The sequence below is a fragment of the Capsicum annuum genome, chromosome 11 (assembly GCF_002878395.1).
Source record: "Capsicum annuum cultivar UCD-10X-F1 chromosome 11, UCD10Xv1.1, whole genome shotgun sequence".
Lineage (NCBI taxonomy): Eukaryota > Viridiplantae > Streptophyta > Magnoliopsida > Solanales > Solanaceae > Capsicum > Capsicum annuum.
Genome location: NC_061121.1, coordinates 123,248,713 through 123,271,531, shown reverse-complemented (window position 1 = coordinate 123,271,531; position 22,819 = coordinate 123,248,713). Strand labels below are relative to the sequence as shown.

General features: G+C 31.3%; 1 protein-coding gene across 1 annotated transcript; it reads right to left on the bottom strand.

Moving 5' to 3' along the window:
- Positions 1 to 2,398: 2,398 nt before the first annotated feature.
- Positions 2,399 to 4,810, bottom strand: LOC107846924 (exocyst complex component EXO70B1-like). Its single transcript, XM_016691196.2, has one exon. It carries the CDS (start codon positions 4,286 to 4,288, stop codon positions 2,492 to 2,494), a length of 1,797 nt encoding a protein of 598 aa, XP_016546682.1. The 5' UTR covers positions 4,289 to 4,810; the 3' UTR covers positions 2,399 to 2,491.
- Between the last annotated feature and the right edge of the window lie 18,009 nt (positions 4,811 to 22,819).

Sequence of the window (22,819 nt, the reverse complement as noted above, 5' to 3'; positions counted from 1 at the left end):
GGAAGCAAAACTCTAAGAAGAAGGTCATCTGCTGGAATTGTAAACAACCGGGACATGTTAAAAATAATTGTCCAAATAATGGGGCTAGTTCGGCTGGAAGCTCCAAAGAAAATGCTGCCAATATAGTCTCCCTAGAATAGTGGGATGATATTTCTTTGTAAGAAAGATGAAAATCCTCATGGCATGAATGCTACCTTTAGAATTGTCATGAAAAGGGATGTTTAATTGGTAGCTGGTCCACAAGTTTGCACATGGGCATTAGTTGATAGGTGATACAAGGTGTGTAGTAGAAAGAATGTCGATGGCTAATGAACTCTCAAGAAATCAACAAGAGAGTTGCACCATAAGTTATTATAGCAGTTTTTTTCGACATGTGCCGAAAATGAAATTCTTGAAATTAGAAAGTGATTTCAAGTAAAAATTCTTGGATTGGTTTTTCAATCTGAGTGGATGTACTCTTTATGGTGGGGGTATGATAATTCTTGAATTTAGAATTATGATTGTCAGTAGCAGACAATGTGGAAGTTGCAGTTACATATAATTGGCCGAGTTTAGAGTCAGGTGAAGAACTGATTTTGTTATGTGTAACTAGATAACTACAAAGGGCCAACGGATTGCATTTTCTTCTCTTCAAAAGGTGGAGATTTGTTGAAGTTTGTTTTGAAGAAAGAAACTCCCACATCAAAAATTTACTTTGGTTGGGAGGAGGTTGGGAGTTATAAATAAACTCCACCTCCTTCATTATTTAACACACACAAAAATATTCTTTTCTTTGTTTACTATTAAAGAGGTTTAGAGATAATTTTCTTGGAGATCTCTTTGAGAATAGTATTTTAGGAAGTGAGCGTGTGTGAAAAAAATATTGTGTATTGTATGGTGTAATAATTTCCATATAGTGAATATTTTTCTAGGAGGCCCGTGGTTTTCTCCAATTGGGGAGTTTTCCACGTTAAATCTTTGTGTTGTTATTCTCTTTAATTTCTCTATTATTTTCTGCTTGAAAGCGGTCCGGAAGGGGCGAAAAAATAGTCCATTTTTCCTAACAGATATGTCGTACTGCAGATTCTGAACCACATATAGGTTGTATGTTGAATGGTACTCTGGTTCCTAGTTTGATCAACTGATTGAGTAGTTTGAAACTGTAGCGAGGAGTAGTTGTTGATTGATCTATTTATATTTATCATGATATTTTTAGTTGTACACAATTATAAATATTTTATAATAAGGACTGAAAGTTTATCCGATTGGTTTTTATACTTTGCGTTTTTATGTAGCTAAGTGATGTGGTTAGTGGACCCATTTCGCCCATGGATGCAAGGAGATCGCGGGATGATAGTCATCCTAATGACAGTCGTTGATTTCGTTGCAGATTATCTTGGATATTCAATTATGATGATGTAATTGTGTGGTTGGAGCGAATCTTAGAATATTGAAGGTTTTATGTTTAAATTTGATTTTAGAGTTTGAAGATACTAGTTAATATTGAAAATTTGGAGTTTGAAGATGCTAATGTTGAAAATTTAAATTTAAAGTTTAATGTTCAATGTATTTTTGATATGCTTGTGAATTACAATGTTTAATTAGTCATGTTGGGTTAATGATATATGATTTGAATAAATATTGGATTGTAGGTTATGTCTAAAGGAACAATTAAATTTGAGCTAAAATTAAAATCAATAATTTGTTATTGAAAATTGATGGGTCCCATTAATTAAAAAAAATAAAAAACAGCGAAGGTTTTAAACCACCGCAATTTTTAAATGTAAATTTATTATAAAAAGAATTAAATTTAGAGTAACGGAGGTCGAGTGCTGCAAAATAACCTCTACAAATTAATTATGGCGGTCAGCAGAAAACTGCCGCAAATGGAATGTGACGGCTCTTAATTGTGGGGGTTTTGGGAACCGCCGAAATTGAAATTTGCGGGAGTTTAAAACCCCCGAAAATCTTATAATTAACCCCCGCAATTTAACCCTTTTTGGTAGTGTTTCCTAACTTCAATCAAATACTCTCTCAGTTCCATTTTACTTGGCTCTATTATTAAAAACAGTTGTTTTATATTACTTGTACAATTTTATGAAATAAAGAAGATTTTGTTATATTTTTCTCTTCCTATCCTTAGTATTAAAAAACAACACAAACTAATAATAGTCAACTGTAGAATTTCAAAGCATCATTAAGAAAATTTAATAAAATATAGCTCTAATTAAAGTTTTATTAAGAAGTGTACAAGTCAACAAGAGCAAAATAAAATTGATAGAAGGGAGTATAGCCAAAGCGTACAGACTTTTAAGACGAGCACAAGTCACATGATATTAAGTGCACCAAAAAATTTCTGCGTGATGATTCATTTCAAAAGACGGGGTTGACAGGAGATTTAAAAGAAGCGTCGAAAATATGAACCAAGATTAGTAGTAATAAATATACGTATCGTACAAAAAAATAAGAAACCCGATTATTTTTTGAAATCAGCACAACTAGGTACGTGGGCTTACGCCTTCCTCCGTGCCATAGATGCAGGATTGCCGTCAAAGAGGCCCTCAACTAACGTTTCAATATCTTCTGGCTGATACTTTATATACTTGTCTGAATGTTTTGTATTGTCTAGATACTGCCTAAATCTTCCACAGAAGGACCTGTAAGCTGGAATTAACACCGCGGATATAGACACTCTGAGCTCGGATCGAAGCTGCTCGTCACTCACTACCCAAGTGCTCTGTGTACGATGGATTTCATCCAGCATGGTGCTGAAATTCTTGAACCTCTCTTTCACTACTGGCTTTGTCACCTTCCCATTGACTTGCATCCCATCGTGACTTAGTATTTGTAGCACTCTTCCCCATGTTTCTCTTTGGTAATTCTTGTGGTATTGCCTCACGGTTGTCGATCTTCTTCGACACCACGTGTCACCCATCACTTGGCGGACCTCCGTGGATCCTTTGGCTTTTTGTAAGATGTATCTGCCGTTGTTCATTAGGAATATGTCACGCAAGGAAGAGTCTCTATATAGGTTTGACTTGGCTTCAAGATTTGCATCTAACAGATCCATTATTGTCATGAGTTGTGCTGTTAACGGCGTCGTCTCAGCTACATCCTGGGGGCTTTCGCTCTCTTTATCAACGTGATCATCCACTGATGATTTCCACTTGGACGGTGACATGGCGGCCAACTTTGCATGTTCCTTGAAAATGTGTTTAAGGGTGTCTTTGTACTCACAGGCGTATTTTAGATAATTCATGACGTAACGTGTGAGCGGGTGCACCGCACCACCAGGGACCGGTGTTCTTGCTGCATCATTCTTGATGGAGTTTTCGAGATCACAGAATATATTCACGGCAGCCTCCCCGAACCTATCTCTGGTAGCTAAGATCTCAGACTTCAGTTCGTGCTCGGAGTCATTAAAGGAAAGAGATTCACTTATTGCATGAATGAGATCACTAATGGTATCGTATATATCTAGATACTTGAAGAGTTTCTCAGCAGAGCGTTTTGTCCGGGAGACCGCCTCAGCGAAGTCAAGAATCTGAATCACGATGGAACGTGCCAGGTTGTTAAAGAGGCTTTGAGAGATCATTGGAGAATCGGAGAAAACTGACTCTCCGAGTCTCCTCTCGCCAGGGAACAAAGTGTTTGAGCAGCTCCTCGCAACATTGATCCATCTAGTGATCTCTCCTTCTAGAGAATCCCAAGACATTCTTTGCACGTCATCCACATTGATCTTCTCGAATTCAATCATTTTCATTTGCTCATACAATGCGTTTCTTCGGGAAATAGAATACACTTGACAACAAGCTGTTTCAAACCCGGCTGAGATCATGGCAATGGCAATTCGATTCATTCTTGTCACGACCTCTAGCGGATACGATGGATAATCCTCGAATTCTGGATTTTTATCAACTTTTGAATTGGAACGTCTACCTCCGAAATCTTCTAATAAGGTTCGCAATTCTTCTTCCATGAAAGTCATGGCTCGTTGCAAGACCATATTGGTTCTGCTCAACAACGTGGATCCTGCAGATGGAGATTTGGAAATGGTATTTGTCAATTTGGATAAATGCATCACGGCTTCAAGGAAAAATGACTCTTCCTCGGTCATCTTTTCCAATCTGGTTGGAGTTTCCCCGGAATTACATTTTGCAATCCTGGACTCTATGATTTTGGAGAAATTTTCAACATTTTCGGGGAGTTCCGAGGGATCATCATCAGACGTGGAAACGGTATTTTTGAATCTATTATAATCAACATCTTCACATACCAGCTGATTAATATGCGGTGTATTCTTCTCCATTTGCTCTTTCTAATTAAATGGATGTGAAGGTGCAAAATAGAAGCTATCCGATCCGAAGACTATTGTATGTATGCATGCGAATCGCGGAAAAATGAATCAAGGAGAAGGATGGGATATTTGAGAGAGAAGTTTGTTTAAGATTGAAGATGTTTCTTGTTTTCCTGATACGTGTTTAAGGGCAGGTTGGTTTATTTTCGGAAGATGTTCGGTAGAAGTAGACTGTTGACCCGGTTAACTCTTTTGTGCCTTCCCACGACTTCATCTCGACATGGCTTCCCACTACTCCAAAGTCCAGCTCCTCTTTGTAATTACTTTTAAACCCCTACCCCAACATAATTTGGTGGTCAATAGTTCCAATTATCATGCACCAGTTAAACTACGTAGCAATATATGCCCTACTCATGTCACTATATTGTTCGATCAATGTTTCAATTTTTAGGTCAATTAGTGAGAAAAGTACAAAACAAATTTGGACAGTTTTGTCCAATTTCTAACGTGAAGGAGAAATTACTTTTTTGATCCGGTGACCGTAATTTTGTAGATTTGTTTCTTTGTACTCAATTGCCCACTTTAGTGGCTAGAATGCGAAATGGAGAAACGTCCGATTCCTATGGACACGGCTGCTCCCTTCCAGTGGTAAGCTTCTTAGGTTCCTCCCCCTTAGAATTATGTCGAGTGTCCTTTAAATAATTTAATGATTTAGATTTATTGGATTAATTAAAGAAGTTTAACCCCAATAAATATTTCTCTCACTTTCAGTGACATTCCTTTTCTTCTCTGCCATTAGATTGAAGTAATACATTTTCTCCATTTTTTCACTTATTAAACTCATCAGAAATTAGGGTGTGTTTGGTATGAAGGAAAATATTTTTTGAAAATTATTTTCTAATTTTCTCATGTTCGGTTAGCTTAAACGTTTTAAAAATATTTTTCAAGTCAACTTATTTTCCTCAAATCTAAGAAAAATGACTCTCCTCCAAAGAGTAAGGAAAACATTCTTCCTTCCTCAAATCCAAATCTAAGGAAAATAATTTTCCTTCAAAAAGCAACGAAAATATTTTCAGTAGTGGAGCTGGCAATTTTAGGAAGGGCGTTCAATAAAATAGAAGCTCCTTTAAAAACATTTAAATGGTTGCAGCCGCTGGGGATCGAATCCATGTCCAAACCCACCTCTGGCTTTTACTGAACTCTTAACACCACTAAGATACATCCCTCAGATGTGTTAAGGTTGTTCAAACCTTTATATTTAACCAAATAGAATGACATTTTATCTATATACACGGTATAATTTTCCGGCGAAGGTTGTTCACCTGACCAATCTTGGTACAAGGTGGCTCCGCCACTGCATTTTTCATAACTCTCTTTCAATTTCATTCTCAAATTAAAATGTTCATACAACTCTCAAAATAACTCAACCCTACTCCGACACCCAATTTCCTACCACTCCCACTCCCTATCACCCCTAATCCAAAAAACATATTTAATTTTTTAAAAATATTTTAAATTTTTTTCTTACCTCATCTTCTACCCTTCACACTCACCCTCTACCCCCTAGTCTAAAAATATATTTAATTTTTTTTAAAAAAAAAAATTAAACTTTTTTCTTACCGCACCCTCTACCCTTCCCCCACCTACCAGTCCCCCATCCCCTCCCCTCCCCCCTCCCCCCCACCAAAAAAAATTTAAATTTCTTAAATTTATTAAAGAAAAAAGTTTCAATTTTTTTCTACCCCACCCTTGCACCTACCCCAACCCCGACCCCCTACTAGCTACCGCCCTTCACCACCACCCTAAAAAAAAAAATTATTAGTTTAATTTTTTTTTCAAAAAGAAAAACTCAAAACTTTTTCTCATCCCACCCTACCACCTATTCTGCCCCCCCCCCCCCCCCCCCCCCCCCCCCCACCAAAAAAAAAAATTTAAATTTTTTAATTTTTTTTTCTTTTTAAAAGTATTTTCTACTTTTTAGCTAAGCACTAAATGTATTTTCTGAAAAATAGTTTTTCATTCACCAACTAAACACTAAATTATTTTTTTTTCAAAAAATATTTTCAATCACCAACCAAACATATGAAAATAAGTAAGAAACAAACTTATTTTCTATGAAAACATTTTCTAGAAAAATATTTTTCATTCAAAACATTTTCCTTCATACCAAACACACCCTTAATATCGCCAATATTAATTGTAGTCTCATAAAATTCATTTTGGAACTATAGATTTCTAGGTTTTGATATTTGGGACTTTATACCATTTTACCTAGTAACCATTTTACCTAGTAATTGAGAATTTTTCAATTGATGCCTTTGTCCATTTCTCTCTCAATTTTTGATTGAAATTTCCTAAAATTTTACCCGATTAATGCTTTTACCTTCTATTCTCAGGAACTTTAGTTTCAATGTTCTATGTGGAGTGGGAATAGTGCTAAATGACCATAAAAATTTGATCCAAAGTTGGCTACAATAATAAAAAGATTATATTATTCTTTTTCTTTCAAATAGATAAAGTTATTCAATTTTTAAAGTAAAAGGATGAAAATATCTAAAAGTTAACTAGTTCATAATGTGAATATAACTTTTTTCTATTGTGGCCAAATTCTGGCCAAAAGTTTGTGGCCAAACGGTCTTTTTCTTTTTTAAAGTAGTTCTTTCTCTGTCATGGTTATGGAACAATTCGGGTAGTCAAACCTGTGTATCTCCGAAGTTTGATTTCTTTGAAACCTCTCCTTCGTACCTCACTTTCATATTTGTTAAGTTGGATTTTGGAAGATCTATATAATTTTTTTCATCTATTTTTTAGAAAAATATGTTGGGTTCGAAATTGAAAGAGCATGATGCAAAAGCTTAAAATTGCAAATCAAATCTGTTACACTACTGGAAAAAAAGTCCTAAAAACGACACACAAAAAGGCGACGAACAGTGTCGCTTTTAGAAAGCGACGAAAAAAGCGACACCGTCCGTCGCATTTTTAATTTATTTTTAATTTATATTTAAATCGATGACCAACATTTTAATATCCGTCACTTTTTTCGCAGATTATTATGCAACCCAATTAATAAAGAATTTATATTTTTTAATAAATATGACGGACAACGTGGTAATTCACTTACAAAATGAAAATTAATTTTAAAAAAGAAATTTTGTTCGTCAATGTTTTAATTTTAATCTTATTTTTATTTATTTTTGCTAAAATCAAAGGACAACGTCGCTTTCCTTTAAAAAAAAAATAGAAAAGTGACGGTGTCCATCGTAATATTTATTTATTTTTTACTAAATGCGACGGACAGTGTCAATTAAAAAAATAAATAAAATTTAATTTTGTGAAAACGACACCATCTATCGCATTTTTAACTATTTTTTATTTTTACTAAAAGCGTCGAACAGTGTCGATTTTGTTAAAAATAAATAAAATTAATTTTATAAAACTGACACTGTCTGTTGATTTTTGATATTTTTAATTTATTAATAAACAAATTTTATATTTTAAAAATTAAATTATATATATAAATTTTTCTATATTATAGAAACGCTAGTTTCGACATGTCTGTTTCATTGCTTGGTGATTTTACTATATCACCTTAATTAATTATTATAAGTCATTTATGTATTAGAAAATTAATAATATTTAATTTAAAAAAGAAATAGACATTTATGATATGTTTGTTTCAGCTGTTTCAACCATGATTTTACTATATCACCCCTAATTAATTATTATAAGTCATTTATGTATTATAAAATTAATAACATTTAATTGAAAAGGAAAAAAATGTGTATGACATGTCTGTTGCAACTGATTCAACCATAATTTCACTAAACATCACTCTTAATTAATTATTATGAGTAATTTAAGTATTAAAAAATTAATAATATTTAATAAAAAGATAAAATAGACATAAAATGATAAATTACCTCTTGATGTTTTAAATTAAGTTGACGTCCTTAAACCATGATTTAACTATATGACTCCTAATTAATTATTATAGGTGATTTATGTATTAAAAAAATAATAATATTTAATTAAAAAACTAAAAATAGACATTTATGACATGTCTGCTTTAACTGCTTCAATCGTAATTTTACTAAATATCGCTCCTAATTAATCATCTATGTATTAAAAATTAATAATATTTAATAAAAAATATAAAATAGATAAAAAAAATGACAAATTATCTCTTGATGTTTTAAATTAAGTTGATGTCTTATATGCGGCCCACTTAATTTTTTTTTACAAATATTTAAGCGCTAGTTTCGGCATGCTTACCAATCAGCTACTCCATGATTTTACTACATCACCCTAATTAATTATTATAAGTCATTTATGTATTAAAAAATTAATAAATATTTATTAAAAAAAAATAGACATTTATGACATGTCGATTTCATCAGCTTCAATCGTGATTTTACTATATCACCCCTAGTTAATTATTATAAGTCATTTATGTACTACAAAATTAATAATATTTGATTTTAAAAAATAGAAGTTTATGACATGTCTGTTGTAGCTGCTTCAACCGTAATTTTACTAAATATCGCTCCTAATTAATTATTATGAGTCATCTAAGTACTAAAAACTAATAATATTTAATAAAAAGGTTAAAATAGACATAAAATAATAAATTAATTCTTGATATTTTAAATTAATTCAACGTCTTATATGAGACTCACTTAATTTTTTTTCACATATATTTTTACAGTAATTTTGCTATATCACTTCTAATGAGTCGTTGTAAGTCATTTAAGACATGTTTGCTTCACTGCTTTGTGATTTTACTATATCACTCCTACTTAGTAATTATAGTCATTTAAGCATTGCATCACTTAATTGACATTTGTGATTTATTATCTCACTTATTAAGGATGATAAATAGGTAGCAGATCGACTTGTTTATTTGTGTTGTCTACTTATTAGATATTTTCTTTCATATTTATTTATTTTACTTTCTATTTTAATCTATTATATATTTGAGAATTACGTAAAATTATTATAAGTTATAATAATTAATAACCTAAAATTATTAAAAAGACATAAAAAAATTTGGTTGACTCTCTAAATTTTATTACTATCATATAAATTGGGACAAAAGAAAAAGTACCATAAATATATATATATATATATATATATGTTACTTGTCCGAGTTTAGTTCAACCGATCCTACACAGGAGCAGGCTATGTAAATTTAGACCAAAAAAGTGGCGGGAGAAAGATAAAATGGGAGAACCTATGGGTTGGGTTCTCGAAATGAATTGCGACACCTCGAGGCAGGATGGGCTGGTATTGGTTTCTCGCGCCAAGCTCAGGCGATTGACGGTATTCATCTCGCTGCAATATCATAATAGATTACACAGCTTACACGTGCCTTGGCATTGCCCATTGCTCAAAATGGAGTCACATGCAAAACAGTCGAGAAACTTAAGAAACAAATAGTTAGCAAGGGTTGTCGTCGTCACTATTCTCAATCTTCCAATTTAAGTAGCAAAGAAGAAACAGAGAGTGATGAGTAGTTTGCTAGGGGTACTTCTTAGTATTATTAGATTTGGCTTCTAGACACTTTTTAGACATTCTTGAATTTAACTTTTAACTATTGAAAAACATTTAGGATTGCTCAAGTGTTTTGAATGTTGTTGGATTAACTGTTAAGTATTTTGGATGTTGTTAGATTAATTGTTAAGTATTTTGGATGTTGTTGGATTGGTTGTTTAAGTATTGCTTTAAATTGCTTAAATGTTTTGATGATGTAGAGCGTTTTATGATTATTTTAGTAATATGTGTTGTATGAGGCTGATTGCATTTTATTTGACAGGTATGATACAAAAAATACAGATTTCTGCATAAAAAATGTAGAAAAGCGACAAACAGTGTCTCTTCTGTTCGTCGCTTTTCTAATTTTTTTATTTTTTTTCAAAAAGACTGATGATGTTCATTCCTTTTTTCTTCATTACGAAGGACAAAAAATGTTGCTTTTCTGAAAAAAATTATTTTTTTTAGAAAACGACGGACAGTGTCATTTTTTTTTGAAATTTTTTATTTTTTATTCAATAAAATGACGATGTCCGTCGTTTTTTATTCATCATTTGTTCTTCACATGAAGAACAAAAAACGACGCACAACATCACTTTTTCTAAAAATAGTATGTTTTATTTTTTTTTCAAAAAACGATGTTGTCCGTCGTAAAAAATGCGACGTAGGCCGTCGTTTTCAAAAAGCAATGGGCCTTTTTACGGCGCAAGTGACCGCGTCGCTTTTTTTTTTCCCAAAAATAGCGTTGGCCGTCACTTTTGACCATTACTTTTTGGTCTTTTTTAGTAGTGTTACAATTCAGATGATACAATATAAAATATTAAAAATTATAATATTATTATATGTTTTAGCCATTGAGCTACATATGAAACTAATATAAAACAAATATGAAAACTATAGAGAGAAAAATCTTTTCTAATCAAGACTCTTTAAATGACTACACCATGTATGATATTGTGATGATGTGTGAGAAAAAGGGTCTTCTATTTATAGAGATCCAAAATCTTTCCTTTAAGAAAGAGGTTAGCCAAATATGAAAGAGTTTTATATTTTCCTTTTAGAAAAGGTAAAAGTAATTACGTTATTACTTTTATTTTTCTTCAACAGAAAAGTAATACTGAAATTTGGTAAACAAATTAGCACAAATCCTTAACAAATCTCTCATTTTTTTTTTTTTGATTTTTTTGACAAAACTTGATCCACCTTTTTCACATGCATATTTTTCTTTCTTCACATAATTTTCATTACTACTGCTTGACATGCTGACAAATAGAGCCTTTTTGGGTTAAAAATATATGAGCCCTTTTGAGTTAAAAGTATTGGAGCCCTTTGTAGAGTTAAAAGTGAGCTTTATTTTTAAATATTCAACAATAGTATTATTGAAAATATGATTGACAATTATCTCCACATGTAGTTTTTTTGAACAAAAGATCTTCACTATCGTTAAATTGACTGCAACTTTGACCTTAATATGTCCTCAATCTGAATCATCGGACTTTTGAATCAGACTTTGATATCACTTGTTCAGTTTGAAATTGAGAGGGCATCATGTAGAAGCTTAAAGTGGCAAACCAAGGCACTGATAATTCAGATGACACAATATAAAAGACTAAAAAAGTATAATATTACTATATGATTTAGCCATTGGCCTACATATGAAATTAATACAAAAAAATACTAAAACTATATAGAATAAATTCTCCCTCATAATCAAAACTCTTTAAATGACTATATTATGAATGCTATTGTATTATTTTATAAGAAGAGGGTCTTCTATTTATAGAGGTTCAAAATCTTTCCTCAAAAAAGAGGTTAGTCAAATACGAAAGAGTTTTATATTTTTTCTTTTCGAAAGAGTGAAAATAATTCTTTCATTACTTTTATTTTCCTTCACTAAAAATCTAATACCCAAATTCAATAAGAAAATCAACACAAAGTCCTTATCAAAACACTGAGTCAAAGAGAAGACATATGTGGAAATAACAAAATTAAATATGATGAGGAAGAAAAGGATCAAAAGGCATTTTTTTTAACATATGGAGACTGAAAAGAGCAGTAATGGAAAATGCAGAGAAATTGATGAAAATTAAAGATGATATATTTACTGCAGCAAACGACCATGAAGATGATGATTATTCTGGAAAAAGATTTGGGAGAAAACACAGAATTTTTAAAGCAACGTGGGGAGAGAAATGTTTACTGTAGTTAAACCTTTTAGTTAATTAAATAAATTTGACCCATTAAATTATTTAGAGAACAGTTGTCATAATTTTAAGAATGTAATGAAAGAACCGGAGAGATTTACTAGTGGAGGGGAGTCAAGTCTGATTCCTAGTTAGACAAATGAAACTACCATCAAAACAAAATCAGGATGAATACCCTTTCTAATTTGAAATAAAATTATTATTCATTGCACACTTAAATAATCAATAGTATTAATTATCCTCATGAACTTAATTACTATCTTCATTCGCTTTAAATTATCCTCATGAACTTAATTACTATCTTCATTCACTTTTACTTGTCACTAATTCCTAATTGTATTTCTAGTTTTACTTGTCATTTTTGACATATCAAGAAAAGATAACTTTTTTTACTATTTTTCCCGTAGCATTAATTCTCTTTTCTCCAAATTAATTTCAAAACATAATGTAAACATTATTTAATAGGAGTACTATGATAAAATAACTATATTATTAATTATTTTTCTTAATAAATATGTTAAGTTAAAATTTGATAAGTTTTTTTTTTGGTTTAGTTTGGTATTTTATTAATCAAAAGCAAACAAATTTAAACACAAATGGTCCAATCCATTACAAACACAATTAGGACTACTCTACCCTACTGATTAGGCCCAACCCGGGTCCACTAAGCAACAAATAAAATTTGAGTAGGATTTCCAAATCCAAATAGTTTCCATTACAACTTCTCACTCACACCTTTTTTTTGCAAAAAATGGTCATTATCACTAATTTCAACTTCCGTCTTCTCTTCCTATGGGTGATTAATGTGGTGCCTCCCAATTCATGGAATCCTTCTGTTATCAGCTTACATAAGTGAGTATTGGTTCCTTTCTCTTTCTTAGCTTTGAGCTCCTTCATCAGCTTGATTTGTTGTTTCTTATCTTGATTTAGTTGTGTTCTCCGGTGGATGGGATTATGATCTTCTTTTTATACTGCTTTGAGAGATCTAGTCAGATGGGATCTTCTGTCATATTCGAGTGAGCTTTCTTCCATCTTTTCTCTTTCTTTGCTTTTGAATTTATTGAATGTGATGTATTCATTTGCTTCTGTTCATAGATATAGCTGGGATGAATATAGTGGGATGTTTGGACCCATAACTATTCAGTTACTAGTAACATTCCCAGGTCTATCAAGCTCAAATTAACCCATAGACCCTCCCATGATGCTGAGAGTCCTTTTTGTTGGATGAAGTAGACTAGGCTAGCTAGCTGGTTTACTTTTTTTGTTGCCCTTGTGGCTTGTATAAATGATGCACATGCTACTTTCAGCTTTAGCCTTCCCAGCCCTTTTACCCTTTTGATGTGGAAAGTCTTAAATATAGGTACTGCCATTTATCACTGTTTATTATGCTTTTTTCCTCTTGTTTCTAGCTGCTGGAAACATGTATATGTGAATGACCCTTTGTCTATTGCTAAGTTAGCAAAATAGTCTGCCAGTTGATTACCTTCTCTGTATATATGTTGATATTGCACTTGCTTTCCTTGTATAAGCTGATTTATCTATCTAACTATGGTAGATATATTCTATGGGCATGTCCATTCTTCTGTTAAAATCCTCTTCATGATTAATGAATCCATCTGAATGACCACCTTGTCGGTTTGTGTCTGCTTACAATGTTTGGTTGCTTGTAGAATTGCTATTTCTTTTGCTTGTACACTGTTTACATTTTCAGTTAGTTCTCCTTTAGCATATAGGAGATCACTCTGCACATCTCGTAGACAAAATGCATATGAACTTCCTCCTGAATCCCCTTTTACTGCTCCACCTATGTTGTATTTCACCCGCTCCTCTTTAGGTGTCTCCCATATTACTCCAGTCACTTTAATCTTTACTTTTAGCTTTTGAAACTCCCTTAGTATATCTGGCCATTCATTTGGGAATTCCAAAGTTGGCTTCCTCACCTTCAGCAATATTCTCAAACTTCTTGTATCAACAACAACAACAATAACATACCAATGTATTTCCACCTAGTGGAGTTTAGGGAGGGTAGAATGTATGCAGACCATACCACTGCCTCAGGAGAAGTGGAGAGGCTATTCTCGATAGACCCCCGGCTTAGGACCGATAACAGTATAACAAACACAAAAGATAAGTGTATACAAACTAGTATGGTACGCAAAACAAACTAACAGTATGACAAATACAAAAGAAAAGTGCATATAAACTAGTACGTATGCAAAATAAGCTAACATCACTAGCAAAAAGCTAATACTATAGCTACAACACCACAAATAAGAAACTCCAGACACAAGAAACTCAACCTTGTTGTATCCTTGCTGTCCTGCTTCAACTTGTTTCTTCTTCTCCTTAATTCCCATAGTATGATACTAGGTAAAGCATAATAGTATGCCTTTTCTCCTGTTTCACCTCTGTATTCCACCATTTGATAATTGTTCCTCTTAAACTCAGATCTTGGATATTTATTCCTGCAAAAGAAGAAAAATAGGACCATGTCCTGTTAGCACAAAAAGATCGTCTGAAGACATGTCACAGTCTCCACTGCTGGACCTTCACAACACCAATATTTTGAATGTCCCTGTACCCCCTATCTCCTTATATTATCATGCACTGAGATTCTTTCTTCCACAACCTCCACATAAAAAGGCATATTTTAAAGGGCAAACCCTTTATCTATATACTTTTATATGTTTTATCTATAGGCTCCTTATTATTGATATATTTCCAAGTTGACTTTACTGAAAATTATCCTTTTGGTTCAACGTTCCATATGGGGATGTCAAACTCTTCTTCTGATGGTGGATGGATCTTATAAAGAATATAATCAGCTATGTCTTCTGGAAAAATATTTTTGATAACTTGCTCTTTCCAGCTACCATTTTCTGCTAATTCACTAACCATCTGGTATTCCCCATCTTCCTTGTAATTGTCCTCCATAATTGAGTATAAGTCACCCTGACAAGTCCAATTATCCAACCATATATTTGAATTCCCTTTCCTGATTTTCCATATAATTAATTATTCTACCAGATCCCTAGCTACTAGCATTTTCTTCCACAGAGAACCACCTGCACTTTTTTTCCACATGACCAGCTTAGAATGTTTCTTTTTACAATATTTGTTATACATGTAGACACTCCAAATAGATTTTGTGGTTCTTAAGTTCTACCATAGCCTACTGAACAGATCCATGGAGATGTCTGATATCCTTCTAAAATCCAATCCTCCTGAGGTAAGCATACTCTCTACCAGTTAACCCAATGTCTTTCTCTTTCACCTATCTTGCTACTCCAAATGAATTGAGATAGTACTCTATGTAAATCATTCATCACATTAAGGGTAGGATTCATCACTGATAAATAATGAATAAAAATGCTTTGTAGGACATGCTTAATCAAAACTGCTCTTCCTCCAAATGATAGAAGCTTTCCTTTCCAACTCTACAACTTACTACTTATCTTATTCATAATATGTTGGTATTAATCTTTATTCTTTATCATGTAAAAAAATTGGGCAACTAAGATAAGTTAAAGGAAACTCTTTCCTTAATATTTCAGTAGCTACTTCTGCCATAACCCCCACTCCATTAGAGACAATTTTGTGCAAATATATTGCACTTTTTTCTTTATTGATCTTCTGCCCTGAAACTTCTTCATATCTATCCAAAGCTCTTGTCACCAATTGCAAAGTTCCCACCTCAGCTTTACACAGTATGATCATATCATCAATAGAAGCTAGATGATTTATTTTAGAACTCCCCCTTGGCATACTAAAAAATTTGAATTCTTTCTTTTGTATCAATGTCTTTAAACTCCTTGATAATACTTCTGCTGTAATTATGAACAAAGTAAGTAATAATAGATCACCTCATTTCAATCCTCTTGAGGATTTGAAAAATCATTTAGGCTGACCATTCAATAAGATTGAATACCAATTATTCCCCAATAACCTGTATACTATATCTATTATAATTTCAGAAAATCCTTACTTTCTCATTACTTTGGTAAGAAATAATCATTCCGCCAGGTCATAAGACTTCATCATATCTAGCTTAATAACCATGTTTGGAGGTTTACCTCTTTTTCTTATCTCTGAAATTATTTTCTGTACAACTAATATATTTTTAGCAATACTTTTCCTTTGTACAAATTCAGCTTGTTCTGGTAAAATCATCTGTGGTAGCAAATCCTTAATTCTCTCATGAATAATTATTGAAAAAATTTTATTTACAAAATTACTAAGTGAAATAGGTCTCATATCAAAAAAGTTATTCACTACTAACTTTTTTTTATAGCAATACCAAATTAGTATGAGTAATGAACCTAGGAAGTTGAAATCCACAAAAGAAAGCTACTACTCTATTGTGAATGTCCTTCCCTATAATTTCTTATGCATCTTGATAAAAAGCTCCTCTCATTCCATCTGGTCCTCCTGCACTGTTCCTATTCAATTCCATTACAGCTTCTTTGATCTCCTCTTCAGTTGGAATTCTTATGATTTCTTCATTCTGCTCTACACTCACTATAGTAGGTAATTCTTCTAAAAGAGAAAAATCTTCTACATCCTTTTGCTTTGTAAATTATTGCTGAAAGAAATCCATAGTTGAATGTGCAATGTCTTCCTGATCCTCCATCCAATTTTCTTCTTCATTCTGGATTCTTCTTATTCTAAGTCCGCTTCTTCTTCCTTTAACAATTGTATGGAAGAACTTTGTATTCCGCTCCCCATCTTTAAACCATTCAAATCTTGATTTTTGTCTCCAAAAACCTTCTTCCCTTTTAAGTTGTAAATTTAATTCAACGTGTGACCTGAACAGATTTTCTCTATTTGTTCCTGAAGAATTTTCTTAAAATTTCTTTTCTCTCACCTTGATAATATCTTCTTGGGTTGCAATTTCCTGAAAGATATTCCTAAATTTCTCTTTACTCCATCTTGTGAGAGTTGATTTGGTCTTTTTCAACTTCTGTTGAAACACAATGAAGGGATTTCCTTCTATCTCTGCTTGTCAATTCTGCTGTATCACTTCCAAATAAGATTCTTCATTCAACCATAAATTGAGAAATCTGAAGGTTAAAAATACATTCCTCATCAGTTCTTCCATTCCACCATGTATACCTGCTTCCCTTGAATCCATATTCTTCCATATTGCACAAACTTATACATTGATTAAAATCCTGTGTTTCATTGATTGTCACAGGTAATCCTCCCACCATGATAAGTAAAATCGAACGGAGAAAATATTTGATAATCTTAAAACTCTAGATTCTAAGGTGGCAAAGGGAGTATAGTCACTCTCTTTTCACGCATGTGGAATAAATTAAAACAACATCTCCGAAATAGTTAATTTTTCAATATATATATATATATATATATATATATGACTCATATCTTGAAATTTTTATTGTATTTTGAGTATTAATTAAAGCAATTTATGCTTAATATTATATTTTTACTGTGTAAGAATAAATCAGATGATGAAGAGATTCATAACAAAAATGAATTAAAACAAAAAGAAAAGGAAGAGGGGAACAAGTGGAAGACATTAGTATTAGAAGGAATAATTACAGTAATTAAAAAAGAACAAATGAAGGAAATTGAAAGAAAGAATTGGCACGGCAATGCAGTAGAGCATTGACATAGGATTGTACTTGCGAGCCTCGTTGTGCCGGGTCAATTTCGGAGTTATTTTTTTAAAAAAGTTTATTCTGGTTTTGATTATTTCATTTAAATATTTTTTATATTTATAAATAGTCTTCTATTACAATTTTTGATAGGGATTCAACCTAAAGGAAAGAGCGAGGAGCCACTGTGGAACAAGACGAAAAATTCGACAACGAGTTTTTTCTTTCTTTTTCATATTTTACATTGTTAGTTATGAATTTTAGTACTGTAAATTCACGTATATTTATAAGTAGATAATTTTATATCTAGGATTTTAATGGAACTTTTGTTGGATGAACTCGTAACTTTGCGTAATTATAATCGAATCATTCTTTTTATCCCTATTTGTTCAACTGCGTATTGCTCGAAGTTAATTGAGAACCTAATGTTATTTACCATGGTTATATAATTAAATTAAGTAAAATATATATTGATTAATCATGATTAAGCAATATGAATTTTAAATTCAAACACATGGCATGCATGTATTGGCTTAGTGTATACACCGTGTGTGTGTAAGTTTTAAAAACGTACACGCACCTGGTGTATACATCAAATTAATGTTCTTTACCATGATTATGTAATTAAATTAAGTAAAATATATATTGATTAATCATGGTTAAGTAACATGAACTTTAAATTCAAACACATGACATGCATGTATTGACACCAAACTAATATTTTTTACCATGGTTATGTAATTAAATTAAGTAAAATATATATTGATTAATCATGGTTAAGTAACATAAACTTTAAATTTAAACACATGACATGCATGTATTGATTTGGTGTATAGAGCGGATGCATGTAAGTTTTACCCATGATGTTAGGTTATAGTTGAGCAAAATCACTTTAAATCATTAAAAGATTAATGACTGAGATTTTAAAGGTGGAGCTTATCAGTGGCTAGGGTTCATTTGAGAGAACAATGTTAGAAAATTACTACACTTGATCGATAGGTAGTCATGGTAAGAAAAGATTCATGATCAGTATAGATTAGTTTGACGAGATGGTGAGAAGAAATTAAAAAATTGGGGGAAATAATAATTAGGCCTCCTTAATCTTGAAATTGACACATTCTCTTTAGTTGATAATTTAATTGATTTAATATTTATTAGTTGGGTAGTCTCAAATAGAAATCCATAATCATCATAACTTAAAATTTGTTCAAAAGTTATTTTTGTCCATATTTGTTTTGTTAAAAGAGACTGACACCATGAAACTATGGGTGGCTAGATGTGAATGATCTGTAAAATTAAGTGGGATTTATAAAATTAGTCTAGGTTTCGGCAAAATAAGTATTTTTAGTCTAATTTTTAAAATTACAATTTATAAGTTTTCTTTCATCTTTTGTTTTTTTGTTTCTATTTTTTTCCTTTTTCTATCTCTAGCTTCTACTTCTCTTTCTACTTTTCTTTTTCTTTTTTCCTTTTTTGTTTTTTTTTTCTCTTTTCTTTTTCATTTTTGTTGTAGTTTATATTTTTTTGTATTTCTAAAAAATATGATTGTATCAAGTATAAGTCATGGATGATGATTGATATATTATAATCGCTCATTGTATTTGTATTCATCATCATTTTTTTTTAATTTTTTTTACTTTTTTCTCGTTATTTCTTTTTCATATTCCCCTCCCCCCTTTTGTTTTATTCTTCTTTTTATTTTTTATTTTTATTTCCATTTTTTTAATCTTTTTTCTTTTCTCTCTCTTTTTCATCTTTAGCTTGTATTTCTCTTTTTTATTTTTCCTTTTTAGTTTTCTTTTTTGTATTCTTTATATCTCTTTTCTTAATTCTAATTTATATTTTTTGTATTTTTGAAAAATATGATAATGTGGACACAAGTCATGGGTGATAACGAAAATATCACAATCTCTTATTGTATTTGTATTCGCACCATCATTTATATTTTTGTATTTATTGATGCAATTATATTGTATTTTATCGTTCTCTTTAAATTTGTATTTATATTTTAATTTGCATTTGTATTTGTATTTTGTAATTCTACTTATATTTGTATTTTCTAGTTCACACCATCATTTATATTTTTGTATTCATAGATGCAATTATATTTTTATTTTATAGTTCACGCTTGTATTTATATTATATTTTATTATTCGTATTTGTATTTATATTTTATAGTTCGTACTAGTATTTATATTTTATAGTTCTCACCATCAAATATGTTTTATATAATTTACCTTTGTATTTTAAAGAATTATTTTGTATTTGTATTTTATAGTTGACTGCATATTGTAAGTGTATTTTGTGATTTTATTTTATTTGTATTTGTATTTTTATTTTATTTTCGCCGATGCACTTGTATTTTTAAAGAACTATTTTGAATTTGTATTTGTAGATTGACCACAAATTGTATTTGTATTTGTAATTTCACTTGTTTCATTTGTTTGTATTTGAATTTGTAGTTGACAACATCATTTGTATTTTTAAGTAATTAAAACAGAATTATTTTTTTTCTACGAGTATTTATATTCATTGATACAAATTATAATTTTTTAATATAAATTGAACAATACAAATGATAAATTACAAAAATAGAAATGTTAAACAATACAAATACAATGTTTACATTTGTCTCAAATGATGCATTTTTATACAAATGATAAACTTGACATACAAATATGAACGATACATTTGCATTGAATGACACATTGCATATTATATATTTTAGACTCAAGTAAATACAATTATTTCTTATATTATTTGTATACAAATACAAATAATAAATTGTATTTACGACTAAAGTATTCAAATAATAAATTTATTTGAAATATATAGTATGATACAAATAAATATAAAATATAAAAAATATATAAAGCATAAAATACGACAACAACAACAAAAAATGAGAAAAAATAAGAAGAGAATATAAAACAATAAAAAAATGACAAAAAAGAAAAAGTGAAACAAAACAAAACAAAATAAAAGAAAGGATGCAAAGAAAAAATAAATAAAACAAAAAGAAGATGAAAAAAATGAAAATGAAAAAAAGGAGAAAGAAGAAAGAAAAAATAAAAAATGAGAAAAAAATAAAAAGAAAAAACAAAAAAAGGAACAAATGGAATTAGAAAAACGAAAAAGAAAAATAGGAAAAGGTAAAAAAACTGGAAAAATGAAAAAAAAATTATGGGAGAAAATAAATGAAAGAGATTATAGATTGTATTTAATTTTTAAGAGCGGCTATGAATTGTAATTAATTGAAATCTAGGCTAAATAGGGTAATTAAGAACTTATATTTTCTATGCTATGTAATTATCCATAAAATTAAACCTAATTAGTGCAAAACAATCTTGTTCAAATATAGAAACCCAATATATTAGGGTCAAATCGGAAATGGCAAGGTAAACTTACTTAAAGAGGCTAGTTTATTCTACTTTATGTCAAATATGTCAGTATCCAATTTATGGATTGCGTGAGCACCTACCTAGTTCTACACTCGATAGGAGAAATCTTACCCCCCCCCCCCCCCAATCATTCAATTACGTGCGGAACTTACAAAAAGTGATCTTTAAAAGAAATAATTCTTTAATAAAAAATAGACTATTATGAAAATACATTTGTGAACTAATTATAATGCAGAAACAAAATAACAGTGATTCCTCAGAACCTAATCTAACCGGTACAAGAGCACTAAGCAAATGAAAAAGCAAACCCGGGACACAACATTCATATAAAAGTGAGATGATAGGATCTGGTGCAGAGTAACCACCATCGTAATCATAGAAACTCCACTAACCTACATCATGGCTATACCCCAAAGTGGAGATATAGTAAATGTAGTATCAGTACAACTATATGTACTAGTAGATATCATCGGCTGATTAGGATTAGATATAAAGAATAATAAAAGAAAATAGGGAGGAAATTATGGCACTAGTTAAGATTTTGAACAACTAATCCCTCCCAATGCCCCTTTCTTCAGGTCTTTGACATGTTTCCCTTAGCAACTCTGGCACCTCCTTAAGTTCCCTAACTCTTACCTTCCATCCTTCACTCATAAACCTACGACTCTATCACTAATGTGATTCTGACTCTTTACTCCACCTCTAAATCACACTGACAAAGCTACTAGTTTGACTGTCTAGAATGCTATAAGGACTAGACCAGATCCTCCAATATTCCATATACATAATACATAACATAAATCAAGTAAAGTCATAACCATTCACTTCAATAGATAAATAAATTTACGATCCATCAAGGTTCTTACAATAATAGTCACCACAATGAATATGAGCAATAAAATGATAAATGCATGGATGCAAGATGTACACACATACTAGAGTCAACATGAAATCTAAGCTATGACTTGTAGTGGATGATCTTATTTCATGTATCAGTACCGACATGATAGCCAATCGACTAACAGTATCGACATAACCAGTGACGGACCCAGACTTTTCACCAAGTGGGTTCAATATATAAAAAAAGATTCAACTATTTTATAGGAATTACTACTTAAACTGGTTGCTATATAAAACAATAAAAAAAAGGTCCTACAAAGGATCGAACATATGACATGAGTGTTAAGAATTAAACCCACCGCCACTGGGCTAGGCACTCCTCTTGTGAACAATGGTTTCAATATATAATATAAACCTTTTATATTTGTAAAACCTGCTTATATATATATATACAGTGTATTTTTTGATGAAGTGGTTTTATATGAACCTGCTTGAACCTATGTGGGTCTGCCCTTAGGCATGACACTTAATCTATATAATAGAGTCAGTTTGACACACGATTTGTATAACAGTTTCAGGATGACACCTAATCCATATATCATCTCAAACTATCTCAACCCATATGTTCAATGCACGATGCAATCAATAATCACAAGTAATTCCCGAAGTCTAATTACAACATCCAACCCACATATAAGCATAGAGTAAATCGATTCGATGTTATACTTGATGACTTACACTCACCCACCATAATGACCATACCCCATGGCTATCATAGATGTTTTTACTAACGACCTCAATCCCTAATACTATGCCTACCTCCTACTTCCCTTTCCCCCTACTATGTCTATACCCATTCTACTATGAACAACTACCCATAAACATAATAGACACAACCACAACTTGACTCCTCTCAACTCATAAAAAATCAAGACACCCACTGCTTATTCT